Source organism: Sminthopsis crassicaudata, chromosome 4, assembly GCF_048593235.1.
Source record: "Sminthopsis crassicaudata isolate SCR6 chromosome 4, ASM4859323v1, whole genome shotgun sequence".
NCBI classification, from domain to species: Eukaryota; Metazoa; Chordata; class Mammalia; order Dasyuromorphia; family Dasyuridae; genus Sminthopsis; species Sminthopsis crassicaudata.
Genome location: NC_133620.1, coordinates 23,315,844 through 23,335,203, shown reverse-complemented (window position 1 = coordinate 23,335,203; position 19,360 = coordinate 23,315,844). Strand labels below are relative to the sequence as shown.

At 46.8% G+C, this 19,360-nt stretch overlaps 1 protein-coding gene across 1 annotated transcript; it reads left to right on the top strand.

Moving 5' to 3' along the window:
• Positions 1-4,973: 4,973 nt before the first annotated feature.
• Positions 4,974-18,277, top strand: SHISAL2A (shisa like 2A). The gene is made up of 3 exons (XM_074264616.1): positions 4,974-5,155; positions 15,159-15,298; positions 17,975-18,277. Exons 1-3 carry the CDS (start codon positions 4,974-4,976, stop codon positions 18,160-18,162), a joined length of 510 nt encoding a protein of 169 aa, XP_074120717.1. The 3' UTR covers positions 18,163-18,277.
• Positions 18,278-19,360: the final 1,083 nt, after the last annotated feature.

Here is a 19,360-nt window from a genome sequence, read left to right as displayed (position 1 = left end):
CCTGTTCCACAATCAGTAAACTTCCAGGGGAGAAACAAAGATGCCCATTATTACCATTATTATTCAATATTGTACCAGAAATGTTGGCTCTAGCAATAAGAAAAGAAAAAAAAAAGGAATAAATAATAGGCAATGAGAAAAGCAACTATCACTCTTTGCAGATGATATGATGCTTTACTTAGAGAATCCTAAAGAATCATCCAAAAACCTACTTGAAATAATTAACAGGTTTTGCAAAGTTGAAGACTATAAAATAAACCCACACAAATCATCAACATTTCCATAGATTACTGACAAAGCACAGCAGCAAAAGATAGAAAAAGAAATCCTATTTAAAATAACTATAGGCAAAATAAAGTATTTGGGAATCTACCTGCCAAGACAAACCCAGGCACTATCTGAGCACAATTACAAAACCCTTCCTCACACAAATAAAATCAGATATAAACAACTGGAAAAACATCAATTGCTCATGGGTAGTCTGAGCTAAGATGATAAAAATGACAATTCTAACTAAATTGGTCTACTTGTTCAGTGCCATACTAATCAAACTACTAAAAATTATTTTATAGAACTTGGAAAAATAAGAACAAAATTCATCTGGAAGAACAAAATGTCAAGAAAATCAAGGGAATTAATGAAAAAATACAAAGGATGGTAGCTTAGCTGTACCAGACCTAAAACTTTATTATAAAGCAGTGGTCACCAAAACCATTTGGTACTGGTTAAGAAAGACAGTGGTGGATCAGTCAAATAGGTTAGATACACATGACTAAAGTCATATAGTCATTGACTGCTAGTTAATCTAGTATTTGATAAGCCCCCAAACTCCAGCTTCTGGGATAAGAACTCATGATTTCCAAAAAAATTGCTGGGAAAACTGGAAAATAATATGTCAGAGACTCAGCAAAGATCTACATCTCATACCCGATACCAGAATAAAGTCAAAATGGGTGCATGATTTGGGCATAAAAGGAGAGGCCATTAGCAAATTAAGAGAGCAAGGGAGAATTTACCTCTCAGATCTTTGAGGAAAAGAGGGATTTATGACCAAAGAAGAACTAGAGAACATTATAAAATGCAAAGTGGATAACTTTGATTACACAATTAATAAATAAACTTCCATTGTTTTTAACTTGTTCCTCTCCAAGTCCTTCCATATTCCGCAGTCACTGAGACCAGGCAGTTCCCTTTGGATTGCATTACATAAGATCGGTCATCCTTTTCAGCACTTGTTGTACTTTCTTCTCCCCTGACTCACTGATCCCCAAGGGGAGTCGATACTTCTTGCTGAAGTATTGTAAAATACTCTTCCAGATTTTCACTCTACTACCATCACTTGATAATTTCTCTTCCTTTGAAGTTCACAATATCCAAATTCATCACCCAATCCAGACCCTTCATCCCTACTTATGTCCAGCTGAACAGAGCTAAAGAAAGTCAGGAAATCATGATGACTGGGTCCAATGCAAATATATGCCAACCAATCTCTACCAGCCCTTTTATTTTATACTGACTGATTCTCTAGAACGCTCTCCAGAGTGGTGGGTCCAAACCTTCTCTTCTCTCTTCAACCATCCCATAGCACCCTTGTCTCATACTTCTCTTTAGAAAAAATTACTGAGATTATTTACCATGGACTTCCTCTTTTTCCTTTTTCCTCGTTTCACATACCTCTAGTATCTTCCACTATTTCCTCCTTTATTCCAACTTTGATGAAAAAGTGACCCTTCTCCTTGCTAAGGTCAAACAGTCCACATGTAGCCTTGGTCTCATCCCTCCCCATTTTATCCAGCAGGTTACCTCCATCCTCCTCTTCTTCCTCCTTTTTCTCCTCTTCTTCCTTCTCCTCCTCCTTCTCCTTCTCCTCCTCCTTCTTCTTTTTCCTCTCTCTCTCTCTCTCTCTCTCTCTCTCTCTCTCTCTCTCTCTCTCTCTCTCTCTCTCTCTCTCTCTTCCTCTCTTTCTCTCTCTCTGTCTCTCTGTCTCTCTTTCTCTCTGTCTCTCTGTTTCTGTCTCTGTCTCTGTCTCTCTCCCCCTCAATCTCTGTCTCTGTTTCACTCTCTATATATCTCTGTATGTCTCTCTTTCTCTGTGCTCTGTGTGTGTCTCTATTTTTCTCTGTCATTCTCTGTGTTGGTCTGTCTCTGTCTCTCTCCCCTCACTTTCTTCCTGCTGTGCTGCTTACTCCTATCCTGCATCTTGATTAAAAACCTCTTTTTATCCTTCCAACCCCTCCAGGTATCATCCTCCATCCCTCCACCCCTTCTAAGCTAAACTCATTGTAAAAGATCTGGGTCCTCAGAGCCCTAATCCCTCCTGCTCTGTGCTTTCTGACACCATTACTCTGTGTTACCAAATCTAACAGCCTTTTCTCGATCCTCCTTGACTCTTTGAGGTATATGATCCTATTGACGGCTCAGAGATCTGACCATGTGAGCTTCTATCGCTTCCTATTACCTCAAGGATAAAACAGAAGCTCCTTGGTAGAGCACTGGAAACTCCACAGCCTGGCCCCTTCTCACCTCTCCAGTCTTCTCATACTTTCCTCCCCTCCAGCCAGTCCAGGTTCAGCTGTACTGGCTAAGACATCCCATCTCCCACCTCTGTGCCTTTGCCCTGGCTCTTCTCCAGACCTGGAATGCCTCAGTCCTCACCTTCACCTTCTAGAATCTGTAGCTTCCATCAAGACTAAGTTAAAATACATAGGAGCTCACTACCTTTTGAGGCAGCCTATTCCATTTTGGTTTTGGATCTGAAAGGAGCATAGGTCATTTAGGTCCACTTCACCCCATTTGACAGATGAGAAAGCTGAGGCACAAAAAAGATTGTGGCTTTCTCAAACATTACACTAGTAGCAAGGTAGTAATTGAACCAAAGTCTCTCAACTCCAGATCCAGAGTGCTTTTCATTATTCCATGTTACCCATCTGATACATTCAGTGTCCCATTAACCGTATATGGGAAATATTTGGTCAAATAAATGATTTGCAGCTTACCTTTCCACCTCCAGCCCTTCACCATCAGCTCTTTGAGGCAAAGAATAGTGTCTTCTCTGCAATCTTTCCAGTGCTGAGCACAAGACTCAGTGTTCAAGAAATACCCTTAACTGAAGAAAGCCTTATCTTCTTTCAAAACTGGTTCTGCCTCTTCTTTCTCTCCTCTCCTCTCCTTTTTTTCTTTTCACCTTCTTCCTCCATCTCGCCCCTTTCCCTCTCTTCTGTATCTCTAAAATGAGGTTAACTTAAGGGTTCTCACATCCTCCCAGCTCTGGTATCCTGTATTCTTAGATCCCTCCAGCTCTACCATCCCATGTTCTCAGGTCCTCACCAGTCTGACATTTTCCTTTCTAAAGACCCTCCCGATGGGTTCAGGCCCCCCCCAGCTGTGACATTTTCCATTCTGAGGGTCCTCCCAGCCTCTCACTATTTGTCCCGAGATCCCTTCCAGCTTGGGTCTTTTATGAGTCTCCTATTTAGAGAAGCTTCAAGCCAGTCTGGTTTTAGAGGGAGTTCCAGTGGATATTCAAAGGGGGATCTCCCCCCTAGCGGAACAGGAGGCTCTGCCTTTCAGTAGAGAGGCGGATGTAAGAAAGTTTCAAAGTTCCAACAAGGGAACAAAAGCAATCTGGGAGCTATTTGAAGCAATGAGGTGGCGGGAGAGTACAACAGTTGGGGGAGACAAAAGATGAAGCCCCTTTCTGACCTCATAGCCAAGTTACTGAAATAAGCCAGCTGAAACCATGAGAGATGGGCAGAACTCCTTCCCTGCTGTCTGTTCTCCCTGGGAGCCCCAGGCTTGCAGAAAGGGCCCAAAGACCTGACTTCTCATTCTGCTACTTTCTGGCCAAATGCCTTCTCTGCTGCCTCAGTTTCCTCCTCTCTAAGATTCTCTCTCTGTCCCTCCCATGATCCTTCAGGCTGTTTTGCCATTCTCTTACTCACCCCCCCAGCCCCGGGGTTGCCATGTCGTCCGCGTGCATGCACGCCTCTTTGCACTGTTAGACTATCAGACTGGGAGCTGTGGGGAGGAATGGGGGGGCCCCCGGAAGGAGCCACTTCATCTTTCCTACCCCAGTACCTGGCACGTGGCCTTCAGTGTACAATAGCTCTTAATGAGCGGAGGCAGAACTGAATGCCCTCCTCGTCCCCACCCCCCTCCTTCCTTTCTTCTGTCCTCTTTCTTCTCTATGTCGTTTATTCTCCCCCTTCCCCCCCCCCCCATTCACTGGGAGTCAGGCGTCCCGGATTTGGGTCCCAGTTCTTGCCCCTTTCCCCTTCCCCATCCTCTCTCTCTCTCCCTCGGCCTCAGTTTCTTTTCCAGGAAAATGAGGGTTATTCTAGAAAGTCTCCCCCCGCCCCCGTGAGCCAGCTCTGCCATTCCCTGCTTCTGCTCCCTCCCCTGCTCTCCTCCCGCGGCTGCCCCATTATCCCCAGGTCAGCTCCGCTCGCTCCCTCCCTCTCTCTCCTCCCTCCCTTTTGCCTCCTTCCTTTTCCTCCGCACGAGCCGGCTCCAGCAGCCGCCCCGCCTGGGTCAGCGCTCTCTCCCCCCTCCCGGAGCCTGCTGCGCAGAGCCGGGGCCGTCCCGAGCTTGGAGCCCGGGGCTGGAGGGCGGGACCCGGGCCGGAGAACCCGCTGGGAGAGGGGCTCTGAGCCCGAGCGCCCGGCGCCCCGAGGCCCCACAGCCCGAGCCCCGGGTCAGCCTCGGGAGCCCTCCCTCCCCAAGGGCCCACGGAGCGCCCTCGGGCCGCAGAGCGCGGCCAGCCTCGGTCCCACGGGCCGGCCGCTTCCTCCCCGGCCTCCGGGGCCTCCCGGGGCGCAGCCCGCTAGCTGCCGGCCGTGCGCCGGACGCGTCCCTCTCCCTTCGGGCGCGTCCATCCTCCCTTCGGGCGCGTCCATCCTCCCGCCGGGCGCGTCCATCCTCCCGGCCTGCCTCCCGTTGCTCCGGCCCCGCGGCCGGGCTCTGGGCTGCGCGCAATGAGCAGTTCGTGCAGCAGCTACCTGAACGCCGCCAAGGAGCTGGTGAGCGGCTTCCCCTGCCCCGGGCCCGGCGGCGAGGCGGCCGCCGTCTACTGCTGCGGCTTCCAGGACCACCGCTACTGCTGCGACGACCCGCACAGCTTCTTCCCCTACGAGCACCGCTACATGTGGTGGCTCAGGTGAGGCCCGAGGCCCGGCCGCGCCCCCTCCCGCCCTGCCCGGCCTCTGCCCTCCGCTCTGCCTCCCGTCTGCCCTCCCTCCTCGGCTCCGTTCCTGCTGCCCCCTTCCCTTCTTTCGGCTCTCCTTCCCTTATCCCGCCTTTCCCTCTTCTCCTTTCTTGTCCTCTTTCCTTCCTTCCCTCCTTGCCTTCATCTTTCCATTCCTATTACTCTCCTTCCCTTCTTTCTGCTCTCCTTCCCTTATCCTTCCTTTCCCTCTTCTTCTCTCTCCTTTTCATTTTCCCTCCTTCCCTTCATCTTTCCCTCCTTCCCTTCTTCCCTCCATCTTTCCATTCCATTCCATTTAAGCTCCTTTCCTTCTTCTTGCCCTCCTTTCCTTATTCCCTCCTTTCCCTCTTCTCCCTCCTTTTCCTCATCCCTCCTTTCCTTCTTCTTCTCTCTCCTTTTCCTCTTTCCTTCCTTCCCTTCTTCCTGCCGTCTTTCCATTCCTTTCTTTCTGCCCTCCCTCCTTATCTCTTCTTTATCTCCTGTTCTCCCTCCTTTTCCTCCTTCCCTCCTCAACCTCTTCTTTTATCCTTCCCTTCCTTCCTTCTTCCCTTTCCCTTCTTTCCTGTTCCTCTCCCTGTTCTTTCTCTCCTTTTCTAATCTTTCTTCCCTTTTATGTCCTCCTTCCCTGCCTTTCTTCCCATTTCTCAATGCTTTTTTCCCTTTCTCCTCCTTCCCTCCCTTCTTTCCTCTTTTCTTTTTGTCCTCCTTCTTTCCCTCCCCTCCTTCCATTCACCATCTTCTCTTTCCCTTCATTCTTTTTCCCTCCTCCCTTTCTTTGTCTTCTTAACTCACCTAACTTCTTTTTTCCCTCCCTTCTTCCCTAGTCCCCTGTTTTCTTCCTTCCCTTTCCCCCCACCCTGACAATTGTACAGGGTGTCCTAAAAGTCTCAGTGAAATTTTAGACTGTTAAAGTTTAAAACCAAATTAGGACTTTGGGGACACCTTGTTCTTGAGTCATCTCATTATGTCCTACTCTCTATGATCCCAATTGGGTTTTCTTGGCAAAGATACTGGAATGGTCTATCATTTCCTTCTCTAGATCATTTTTACAGATGAGGAAACTGAGGCAGGCAGGATTAAGTGACTTGCTAGAATCATACAGCTAGTGAAGTGTCTGAGGCTAGATTTGGACTCTGAACTCTAGGACTGGTGCTTTATCTATTCCACTATCTAGTGTTTTAATACCTGTTTTAAAAATGTATATCCATTATTTCATTGGAGCTTCACAAAGACCCTGGAAGGTCAGGGTTACAGATATTATTATCCCATTTTACAGATGAAGAAACTGAGGCTCAAATGGATTTGCCCCCAGTCATCCAGCTAGTTATGTGTCAGGAGTAGTTCTGACTCGTAGTCCAATCCTCTGACCTTGTCCTCAGTTCTGAGTATCGCATTTAGAAAAAGGTTTGCTAAACTGGCAAGTAACCAAAGGAGCTAACTTGACTAGTGGCTTTGTGACATCTGGGGCTTGTTGAAGAATTCAGGGAATTAACTGAGAAAACCAAGTTCTGGGGGAGCGTGAAAGTTGCCTCCATGGGACAGGGCTCACCCTTAGTTTTTCTTGGCCCCAGAAGCAAAATCAGGGAGATGGGAGGCAGCCAACTGAGGCTTCACATCAGGACTATTCTGCCTCAGGGTGGGCACTTCCCTATTATTCCTGTGAAGCAGCTGCAGTTGCTCCCAACATGTGAAAGAGTCTTCAGTGGGTGACAGTTAAGTGTCATGGTGGGGGTGGGGGATTCCGTGGGGGGGGGGAGCGTTAGGGAGGAGGATGATCAAAAGGGAGACATAAGAAAAGAAATCGATGTATAATATGACTCAGTCAATAAATGCCAAGACTGACAGGGACTTCCCAGATGCTGTTCTCAGGACGATACATCACCATCATCATGGAGGAAAGGGGGATGAAGGGAGAGTGGTTCCTGACAATAGGAGCTCCAAATGAGCTCGGCTTTCTGGGGGGCTGAGGCTTAAGACAGGGTTCCTGACAGCTTGAGCTGAACAGGGTTTGATGGGTTTGGGGGGGAGGAAAGGGTCCCCATCCTTAAAAGTCTTCAGGAAAAGATGGCTGATCTCTTTTGGGGGACTAATTTCCATTCAGGTGCTGCTCTTTCCCTCCTTCCCTTCCTTCTGCCTTCCTTCTCCTAGTCTTCCTTTCCCTCCTTCCCTTCTTCCCTCCCAGCTGGGAGATTATGTGCTTCTGGGTTGGATCAGCTTCCTGCTTAGTCACAGGTTGGATGAGCTAGGTGGCTAACGAGGATCCTGCTGGTTTTCCCTGCTGTGGAGCTGAGGAGCTACGTGTTCAGACCCTAGGAAACCCAAGATCCCCGATCTTGGAGTGGGGAGAGATCTCAGCAGCCTCTTAATTTCAGCATAATGACCTAGAACTTCTGAATGAAGTGAAAATGTCATGAGGCCTGATTGTGTCCAGCTTGAGGTAGGAGAAAGAGTACTGAGTATGGAGCAGCCATTCTGACTTGGCCGCTTACTACTTACTTGTGCGACCTTGAACAAGCCACTTCCCTCTCTGGACCTCAGTTTCTTCGTCTGTAAAGAAGGGATAATAACAATAACTGGCAACAAGGTCCCTCAGAGGTGGATAGTTGAGATAGTCACGGGGCCAGGGGATCCAAGTTCACAGATAACAGAATCTTAGAATCAAAAGGGACCTTGCAGGCTGTCTAGTCTGACCTAGGGCTGGACAAGAGTCCTCCCCATAGCACTCCTGAGGAGTGGTCACCTCCAGGTGGAGCTCCAGGGATGGAGAATGCCCTGCCTCCCAAGGCAATCAGCCCACCCAGGATGGGGAGGCGATGTTGACAATTGTGCACAAGAAGGAGGGCTGAAAATTTTGAATTAAAAGAAGGATGATTTAGGGAGCTGTGAGATAGATGAACTGAACACAGAGACTGGGGGAAGCTAGTTTAGAGCCTGTGGCCATAATCCAGGTAAGGAGGACCTGAACCAGTTGCATGAAGAAAGAAAAGGCGACAGCGCTGACAGAACTGGAAAAGACAGGACTCAGCAATAATTAGATGAGAGTTGAGGGGGGGAAGAGGTGAGGCTGGGATGGGTGCGAAGAGAAAGAGCCAGAGAAGTTGGGAGGAGAGGATCAGCATTTGGAGAAGGGAGACACTCTACGTAATATTTTCAACCATCAAATGATCCAAAGAGCATTTCTTAAGCACCTACTATATGCCAAGCACTGGGCTAAGTGGCAGGAATATAAAAATTGGAATACTGGGTTTGGGATGTGAATAGTACATCCAGCAGGTGAGGGATGAAAGAAGATGGAAATGGGTCTGGGCTGTGAAATTGGGGCTCATTTTTTAGGGCAAGTGAAATCCTCAAAATTGAATAGCTGTTTCCAGGGACAGAAGGCCCCTTTTTCGGATGGAAAAACTGATCAGAATGTCAAATCCAGAGTTCCTTTTTTGGCTTCAAGCTTCAGCCTGGGCTCTCCTAGGGTTGGCAGCTTCTCCCACCTTCCCTCTTGGTCATAAACACTCCACGAAGGAGCTCTTCACAAAGACATAAATTAACCTTCTCTTGGCTCCTCCGGGAGAGAGCAGTCAGGTAGGATCTGCATTTAGCTTAAAGGGATAGCAATTCCATTCAATTAGATTAAAGTCAGTTCAGTTCCACAGACATTGTTAAGCTTGTGCCGGGGACTGGACTGGACTCTGGGGAAACAAGACCAATGGGCAGTTATTTATTTCATGCATTATGTGCCGGGCAACGTGCTAAGCTCTGGGGGTGTGAATAGCACTAACCAGTCTCTGCCTCTTAAGAACTTAGACTTTACTGGGATACTACCATGTGTATCCCCTTAAATAAGCACAAAACATGCAAAAAAAAAACAAGACAAAGAAATTTGGGGGCAGGGAGAGCAGTAAAGGGCTCTTATAGCAGATAACATTTATTGGGACTGAGCTTTAAAGGGAGCTTTAAGAGAAGTAGAGATGAGGAAGAGATGGATCCCAGATGTAAAGGACCGCTTGGTCTATATCACAACTGAAATTAAAAGATCTGAGGAAGTTCAAACCGTCATCCCTGAACCGTCTCGTCAGGGGGATGTCACACGCAAACAAGGAAGGACTCAGAAGGAGGGACTGAGGAGGCCAAAAGATGATTTCCTGCTGCAGAGGCTCCCATGCCCAAACTTTAATGTGTTCTCTGGAACCGAGACCTCAGGCAACATATCAGCACATGAGGCTTCCCCAGAGACACCCGACATAGGGGAACAGGAACACAAGAACACAGGGGAAATTACTGGGGAACATCACAGTCCTGGGATGGTGTGGATCATTCAGCCTCCTCCCAAATAATCTCCCTTTTGCCCCCACCTATCTCACTCTTTCTAGAATAATCAGTTCTGCAGCCAGAGTACAATGGTCTAGCTTATTGCAAATACTACCTCAGGGGTTCTTGTTCCCCTTACAGATGGAAGAAAGACTGATATTTCATTCCCACAATAGCTTTTACTGGCTTTTTGTCCCCCCTCCCCAGCTCCACTTATTATAATATAGAGGCTATTTATTTCTCCTTCCTTTAACCTTACCATAAAAAACCTCCCACCTTTCTTTCTGACCAATTCAGTCAATGGATAAACATTTATTAAGTGCCTACTGTGTGACAGGAACTGTGCTAAGCACTAGCAAAAGAAATCCCTGCCCTCAAAGAGTTTACAATCTAAACCCTTTTAGCAAATCAATGTCAGCTCAATGATGCTGGAAAGTTAGTGCAGTTTCTCATTATAGTCGGGACTGCATACCTCATCAACATTAGCCAGAAAACCATGTACTTTTCTGCATCTTATTTACCTCAGTCTTCTAGGTAGGGATTAGCTGACAACTGGCCAGGCTTTCTAAGAATGGCTCTGAGGAGAGGTTGGGGGGAAAGGAGAAAAGAGACAGACAGGAGAAAGACTCTTCTAATTGTCTGTCACTCCTTTTAGGGACTTCTGCAATTAAATGGCCTTCTTGCTTCCTCCCGAGCAAATGTTCTCGAAGCCAGGAACATTTGCTACTGTTTGGAACACACTGTCCCCAGTCCTGCATTAAACTTGATTTTGAAGCTCATTCTGAGTACTTAGAAGGCGGTCTCTCCCAGATCCATTAACTTCCCTACAAGGGGAAGTGTGCATTAGGATCTCCTCAGGGACTCACTCCTCTTCCTACCATTGAGCAAGGACCCTAGACAAACACTTAATGCTCTGGAGAGGTCATGACTTGCACAAAGTATGTAGCATTTGAACCCAGGTCTTTTGACACCAAAGATGTGGTTGGAGGACCTGAATTCAAATCCTGCCCCCTATCTTTAATAGCTGGGCAAGTCACATGACCTCTCTGGACCTCAGTTTCACCATCTGTAAAATACAGATAATAAATAACAACACCTATATCACTAAGTTGTTGTGAGAGTCAGATGAGATAATATAATATCACATGCTTTGCAAAAGCTAATGCTGTCATTCATAAGTATCATTGCATCATCAATGTTTAGTCATTTCAGTCATACTTGACTCTCTGTGACTCCATTTGGGGTTCTCTTGGTAGAAATATTGGAATGGTTGGCCATTTCTTGCTCTGGTTATTTTACAGATGAGGAAACTGAGGGAGACAGGGTAAAGTCACACAATCTATAAGTATCTGAGGCTGGATTTGAACTCAGAGCTTCCTGATCACATGTTCCACCTAGCTGCCCATTATGACATCATCCTGCCTTGTTTTTAATGAATTCCAGAGAAAATGACCCTGTATTCAATCTAGTTAGCTCATGCCATGTTTCTTTCTTTCTTTTTTTTTTTTAAATATCTTTTTTATTTACAAAACAAACGCATGGGTAATTTTTCAACACTGACCCCTGCAAAAACTTCTGTTCCAAATTTTCCCCTCCTTCCCCGCCCCCTCCCCCAGATGGCAGTTAGTCCCATACATGTTAAATATCTCATGCTATTTTTCTCCAAAATGAAAGTCTTCCTTATCTCTAGCTGAAATCCTTTTTATTGCAATTGGAACTTACTTATGGCCTTATAGATGAAGGCATATCCAAATCTTGGTCAGTAGCTGATTTAAGTAAGAGGGAAGCCCACAAGAAAACTCTCTGAATCAAACCCTGCTTTTCTGTGCACCCCAGTTTCCCCATCTCGCAAATGACAGGGCTGGAATCAATGGCCTTTAAGGTTTTAAATATTCTATGATTTTTTTCTCAAATCAAAGTCCATACAACAATCATAATCACAACCAGAATCTATTTTCCCAGGGAATAGAGTTTCCAAATCTTCAAAGCAATCCATTAGGTCAAGTTACTTGGTTCTTTCTCAATCAGCCTTCATTTATTTAGTAAAATATTGTCTGCCCTCCAGGAGCTTACATCAGGGAGTTGACATGTGCACAGGAAAGTATCGATAAATCCAGTCAGAATAAATCCAAGGTGGTTTTGGCCAGGAGGGCACGAGCAGCAGAGGCAGGTGGGGCTGATGGAGAAAGGTTTCTTGGAAAAGGTTCATGTTCTTTCTTCTCTGAGACTGTAACAATCTGCATCCAGGGAGAAAGACTGCTGCGTTCCACAGGCAGTCAGTCCCAGGTTATCATCAAGGATTCTGATAACAACTCCCAGTGTGCAACCTGTCCACCTTTGGTTCCAGGAGAGAGGCCAGAACTATGAAGGAGAATGAGCAGACCAAGTTCTCTTTGGGCCTGCCCTCCCTCCTCCAATCAAGTGGGCTTTCCCCCCTCTTTTCAACATCCCCCTTTCCTTCCCCTCCCACATCCAAGCCACTCTACCCATAGAGTTCGATGTCTGACTACCACATTCCAGGAACCATAGAATCAAGGGATTTAAAGCTGGAAGGGACCTGAAAATCCCTTCACAGTATAGAAGAGAAAATTGATCCCTGAGCCAACCTACCCCCTCAAAAAATAGCAAAAACTGAGATTTAAAGCAGGTCTTCTGAGTCCAAATCTACCCAGCAATCAACAAGCACTAATTATGCACCTACTGGCTGCCAGGTACTAGAAATACAAAGACAAGTGAGACAGTCCCTTCAATAAATATTTACTAAGTACCTACTATGTGCCAGGCACTGTGCTAAGAATTAGGCATCTAGATAAGAAAAAGAAAAGGCGCCTTGCCTTCAGTGGTCTTAAAATCTAACTGTGAAAGCCAGAAGGAAGCCAGAAGTACCAGATCATCTTGTCTAATGTGGGGGCATCTTGTTCTATAGAGTTGCGAGCGAGCAAGTACAATTGCAGAAGAAGAGTGTAGTGAGCTGGGAGTCTAATTTGTATCTTCTATAAAGGGAGGTTTGGGGAGGAGTTTAGTAGTGAGCATGTCTATTCAAAATGGATACAAGTGACTTGGGGAAGAGTGCCAGCAGTTGGGGAGATCAGGGAGGACTTTATCCAGTGGTATATTGGGATGTGTTTAACAACCAGCTCTTGGGGTCAGGGAGGGAAATGTGTACACCGCACACTTTTAAGTTTAATTTGCATTATTAACATTTTCCCGTCACTTTCTTTGAGTCTAGATGATCAACAAAACAATAAATCAAGTCCCGATTTGCAGTGTTTGTTGATTTCACCCTGAAAATTTAACAATCAGCTCTTGGGAATACAACTCCGACTCCTGGGTTTGAATGAGCGTTGAAGGAAATTAGGAATTCTGAGATGATGAGAAAGTGAATGCCAGACATGGAGAAGAGCTAGATGGGAAGAACAGCAAGGAGGAGAGTAAGGTGACCTAAGGCTGGAAAAGTAGGATAGGGTCAGGTGTGAAAAGCTTTAAGTGGCCAGCAGAGGAGCTGATCTGTAGTCATCCTTCTCCAGGCCATCAAAAGAGCTGCCATCCATTATGGCACTTCAGGAAGGAGTCATTTGCTTCCATTACTCCCCTCGTTCTTCCTCACAAGCCTCTGAAGTGGATAATGGAGATAGGATCATCTTTATCTGTCAGACAAGGAAACTAAACCTTAGAGGGTTTTGCCCAAAGTCACAAAACAGTGAAATGGGCAGGGCTGGAGATGCAGCTCCAACTTCCAGGCAACACTCTCCCCAGTTTCTTTCAATCAGCACCAATCAGGTGTAGGGAACCAAGCTAGGGGCTGGCTGAATGAATGAATGAGCACTCAGCACCTCCAGATGGAGGGAGCTCCACTCTTTTTGGCCAAGATGCTTTTCAGAAGTGAGAAGCGGGTAGCATCCCAACTGTCCCAGACTTCCAATCTCGTGGGGAGAAAAGGGGAAGGAGAAGGGAAGATTGTGGTGGATGCCCTTCATTGCTAGGAAATGTGGTCCTGATGGCTGGGCTGGGAGGGAGAGAAGAAATGGGGATGTTGCCTTAATTTTTTGATAATCTTGGCCCCATTCTGGGACAAAATGAAGTGACTCACCTTGCTTGGATAAATGGCCAGGGGAGGGAGGGTGGCCAAGAGCTCCTTAAGAGCAGAGATCGGGACTGGGTTAGGCTCTTTTTGTATCCCTACCACTTGGCACAGTGCTGGCACATGGTAGGCACTTGATAAATGTTTATTGATCCATTGATTTGTTGTTAGCATAATGAATAGGGCAGGTCGGTCTTATCTCCGGTTCATGAATGGGAAAACTAAAGTACAAAGAAGCTTGCCTGTTGTCAGACTTCAAGGAGCAAGAATTTCCCTGGTGGGAGTGTGTAGAGGACCGCAGATATTGGGGAACTCTGGAGAAGTATACCTAAAGCAAGGATACTTACAGCAGGGAGTTAACTCAGTGTGACTGGTGTTCACATATACATAGTACTCAGCATGGTGATGTCATGGTTCTACAGTTGGCACATGCTCAGTGTGCTGTAGAGATGTAATTGTGTTAGGGTATTTAAGGGCTGAGAGGACTTGAAATAAGCAGACTCAAGAGAAACTCAAGTGAGAGTGTGCTAGAGCGCAGACTCCAGACTCCAGTGAGATCCTTGCGAAAGCTAGCCCGGACATTACGGGAGTGTTCCATCCATGCCCCCTGAAATCTTCTAGATGCTGAAAAAAAACCATCCATCTATCTTCTGGCGGCTAGTCTCTGCCCTTCCTTAGAAGACAGACACTCAGATCTGTTTCCAGGCTTGCATCTGAACCCTAGTCAGCTGATTAGAGCTGCTAGAGATTGAGTTCCACTGTCAGAGACTTTAGGAACCCAGGGTCACTGCCATGGACCCATGTGGCTTAAAGGGGACTTCCCAAGGAAGCTACCCAGATCACATAGCCAGGAATGGAAGGACATCTCCCCCTTTTAATTTAGCCCTTGAAGGCTTTCCTCATAATTCTTCAAGGATGCACAGTCATACTGGACTTTGGGGACTCTGAGGGAACCTTGGGACTTTGGGTGCAAACTTCCTGTGTGCTCATATTTAATAGCATGAAGATTATTTTACAGATGGGGAGGTCCTGAAGCAGAGTCAAGTTGGTGGAGGAAGATGAAACCATCGCTCCCAGTCTCCCACTCTCCCTTCTCCACACTGATCTAGAAAATGCACCAGACCCAATGGAAGAGTCATTTTTCTAGCCCAGGGCAGCTTAAGAAACTGAAGCTCAGAAGATGAAAGTAATTGCCCAGGGTCAATTGTTCAGTTAGTAAATCAGTCTTAATAAGCTAGGAAAAAAAGAAAACCTCCTGGGGACAGCTAGGTAGTGCAGTGGATGGAGCACCAGTCCTGAAGTCAGGAGGACCTGAGTTCAAATCTTGCCTCAGACACTTCCTGGCTGTGACCCTGGGCAAGTCACTTAACCTCAATTGCCTCAGCAAAAAAAAAAAAAAAAAAATCTCCTGGAAATCAAGGGGTTGAGGTAAGGATGGGGACAGGCAGGGAGGAGGAGTGGAGGTTAAAGAGGGCCAAAGCCCTGCCTGAGGCTCTCTCTGCTCTGCCTCCGGTGGGGCCATCACCTCTCATTCAGCCCCCCCACCCCCCACCCCGGCTCCTCTTCCTCCAGCATCGGAGCCCTGATCGGCCTGTCCGTAGCAGCTGTGGTCCTCCTGGCTTTCATCATCACCGTGTGCGTGCTGTGTTACCTCTTCGTTAAGTCCAAGCCCCCCGCTAAACTGGATACAGGCTTAAGCTTACAAGCAGCAGGTAAGGGGCTCCTGACCTCCACTGGCAGCACTGGGGAGGGGAAGAGCCCACCTGGCAGCCCAGGAAGGAGCTGGGGGGGCAGGGAGGCGGTCCCCATGAGAAAGCCCTTGAAATGGGAATTGGGAAGACGTCTGCATGTCTTCTAGGAAACATGTCCCTGCAGAACATCCTGGGAACTCTCCCAGTTCTGAGAAACTAGACTGACTGTTGGGGGTGTGGGGAGGCAGGTCAGTAAAAAGATGAAATGTTGAAAAACTCTGATCTAAACTAACTACTAGATTTTTCAGAGGAGGAACCCGAAGCCCAAAGAGGTTGCTGGGATTGTAGATTTCAAAGTGGAATGAACTTTAAAATGGGCTGTCCCAGTCATTTCACAGGAGTGCTCTGTCCAGGGTCCTGAGACTAATTCAGGGGGACTCCGCACCACACTGTGTTTGTGTAAACCTGTAGCCTTTGTTCCTGTTCTCCCTGCTTGTCTCCCCTTCTACGATGATGATCACAATCCTTTCACATCCTCCTCTTGATCAACTCCAGATTGTCAATGACCTTTCTAAAATGGGATGTCCAGAACTCAACAGAAAACTCTGCTGGGGCCAGAGCAGTGCAAAGCAGGGAGGGACTGCCACTACCCTGTCACTGGATCCGAGATCTTAGGAGCTCTTTTAGCTACCATAGCACCCAACTGGCTCCTGTTGTGCTTGTGGCCCTTGAAAACCTCCAGATCTTTTTTACATGATGTGCCATATTATATATACTTATGTCATTGATTTTTTTTTTTAAATCAAAGTGTACAGTTTGAGGGGCAGATAGAGTATTAGGCTTGGAGGCAGGAAAAATTCCTCTTCCTGAGTTCAAATCCAGCCTCAGACATTCATAGATTAGGCAAGTCATTTAACGTTGTTTGCCTCAGTTTCCTCATCTGAAAAATGAGCTGGAGAAGGAAATGGAAAATCAGCCCAGTATCTCTGTGTAGAAAATTTCAAAAAAAAGGTCACAAAGAGTCAGACACGATTGAAAAACAATTCAACATATAGCTTGAACTCTCTATAGTTATCTTTAAATTTCATCTAATTTATTTGAACCACAATTCCATATCTTTGGGGATCATTATTCTGTCAGTAATATGTAAGCTTTCCCTTCCCAGTTCTGTGTAATCTGAAATTTTAATAAGCAAACCATCTCTGCCTTCATCCAGATCTTTGGTAAAAAGTCACAGGGCCAAAGACAAATCCCTGGGCTTGTTTGAAAAGCAAAGGGCCACAAGCAGCAGCTGACCCTCTCTCTCCCTCTTCAAATTACCCTGTATTTTTTGGCATTTATTTGCTATGTCCACCCCCATGGAGCCAAAGCACACATGTCCAGCACCACAAGAAGTAGCCCGTTTCTAGCAGATCAGAGGCTCTGATCAGTCATGTTGCATGGAGATACGTTGTGTTGTTACACACACACACACACACACACACACACACACACACACACACACACACAATATAAGATCCTTGTGAGAAGGAATTGTTTCATTTGGGGCTTTGTATACCCAGTGCTGGGCACTGGGCCTGGTACATTATGGTGCCTGATGGTTGATTGAATAATCGCTCGATTGGTACACAGCCTTTCTCCTGAGCTGAAAGATGCTTCAAACCCATAGAAAAAGATGGATGAAGAAAAAGCCCAGTTATGTCAGTGTGAGAAAGAATTATTTGGGAACAGGCTGTGCAGAGGGAAAATCGAGGGTTTGGGAACTAAAGGAGAATTGAAAGGTAGCCTGATGGGAAGAGAGCACTAGACTTGGAGAGCTACCTTTGAATCCCATTTCCAGATGTGGAAGTACAACTCCAGCTGTGCAGGTTGGGGAGTGGGGGGTGGAAGTAGCACCCGGACTGGGAAGTCTGGAAATTATGAAGACCAAAGACAATTCTGAGAGAAATAACTGATTTTGAACCCCAACTCTAGTTACAATCGGTATTAATCAGTTTGATAGAATCATATCAAAGTTCTGTGATAAAACTGTGAGCTACAGATTCTAAGTTCACTTGCTTAACTCCAGGAAGATAACCAAAGGCCTCCCACCCTTATTTTAACTGGTGATGGTGACCAAATCCAGCATGGCGGAGAGCCCGGCTCCACGGAAAGTTCTCCAAAATATTTCTGTGTCTCCCAATCGATGGCTTGGTTATCAGGAGCAGGTAACTAATTGAGGCCCACTGAGGGCATTGACTGTGGTAGTTTGCATTGTCTCCTCCTACCCCAATTAAAGAGAAGCTTGTCCATCTTGTGTGGAGATATTCCTCGCTTCACCTAGCTGGTGGCCCTGCTGACATTATCCTGCTTATTCCACGGAATTATTCTGTATTTGCTATGGCTATTCCAACATGACTGGATATCTCTCTCTATAAAAATAGGGGCCCAGAAGGAGGAGGCGACTCAGATCATAAGGAAGATCTGGGGTCCACTGCATCAGAGGGACCACGGACGCTTTAATAAAGTGCCATTGGCTCGGACCTCTGCCTCAGTCTCTCTTAGTGTAGGTGGGATCATTTTACTCCCCACAGTTCCTGGGTCCCATGGTGGACCGGTTCAGAACACTCTACTCTGGTCCCGAGATCCCACAAGATCACACGGATGGAGCCCTGCCCCACTGGGTAACCTCGGCGTGTGGTTTGCTGTGTTTTTCAGATGCAGAACCCCCACCTTTGGAAGAGTCCAGCCGGAGTGGTGTGGGAGCCATGGGGCCCAACAGCCTCCGAAGGCACTTCTTGAGCCCCCGGCTAGACTGTGACCCACAGGCTGCAGACCCTGACCGCCTCTTTCAGAGGTGCTTCATTGCTACAGTGACTACCACAGACGTCCAGGGCCTCCCCTGAGTCCTGTTCAGGAGGGCTACATCCCCTCTCTCACCCCATAGCCTCAACACTGCCGATCTAACCCAAAGTCTGCTGCTGGGTCATGGCCTCTGATGGCCAGATACCCCGACCCCACTCCTGGCCACTGTGATTCCAATAAAATTCCCTGTTCGTCCATGTGTCTCTAGTCTCCCGTGGGCTTCCCCAGCTGGGAGACCATCCTGTCTGATCCCAAGATGAGATTGCGCTGTCCAGAACCATTGCATTGTAAGGGGTCTCTCCGGTCCCCATTCAGGATCAAAAGGAGTTCCTCCTACAGCCCATCCAGCAGGTAGCTGTCCATCTAGTCCCAACTAACAACACAACATCACAGCCACCAGCATCATTAGAGTGTGCTATAATTTACACAACCTTTTGCTTCCATTTCAGTTCCAAAACAAGACAGTGAAAAGGCTACTACATTATTATCCCCATTTCACAGATGAGGAGATTAAGGAGCAAAGAAGCTGCACAATTTGCCCACTGGCACACAATTAGTTAGTTTGAAGGCAGGATCTACACCCAGTTCTTCCAATGGTGATCCAGCATTCTAGCTACAAGCTGCATTGCCCAGAGCCCTGACCACTAGGCACCAATCCCAGGAGTCCCAGAAAATCACAAACCTTTAAAAGCTTGAATTGTTAGAACCATAGAATTCAGTCCAATAAAGGACAGATAGAAACAATCCCATCTTAGATTTGGAAGGGACCTTAGAAAGTACTGATCCAAAGCATTCATTCAATTTTACAGCTCAGGAACCTGAGGCCCAAAAAGATGAGGTAAGCTGGACAAACTACACAGAGTATCTTGGCAGAACCAGGACTAATACATGTGTCTCTGCTGCTCACGCCTTCCCCTCGGACATTGTCTTCCCCCTATTCTGTTTAAAAAGTGTGTACCCGGGTAAGGTAAACACATAGATCTTCCCTTCCCCAAAGAGAGATTACGAGACTGAGCTTCCACCTTGAGAACAAGAGATGGATCACAGTTAGGTGTCTACTCCCTTCCCTACCTCCGAGAGGGGTATGGGTTTAGACACCCCAGATCCCTGCGTGGGTCCCTCCACTATGTTATGCTCTCCAGTCCTCTCGCCATCCTGATTGGCTTCCTCTGAATTCTCTCCAGATTTTCAGAGTTCTTCCTAAATTTATTTCCTCAGAACTGAATTTAGCATGCCGGA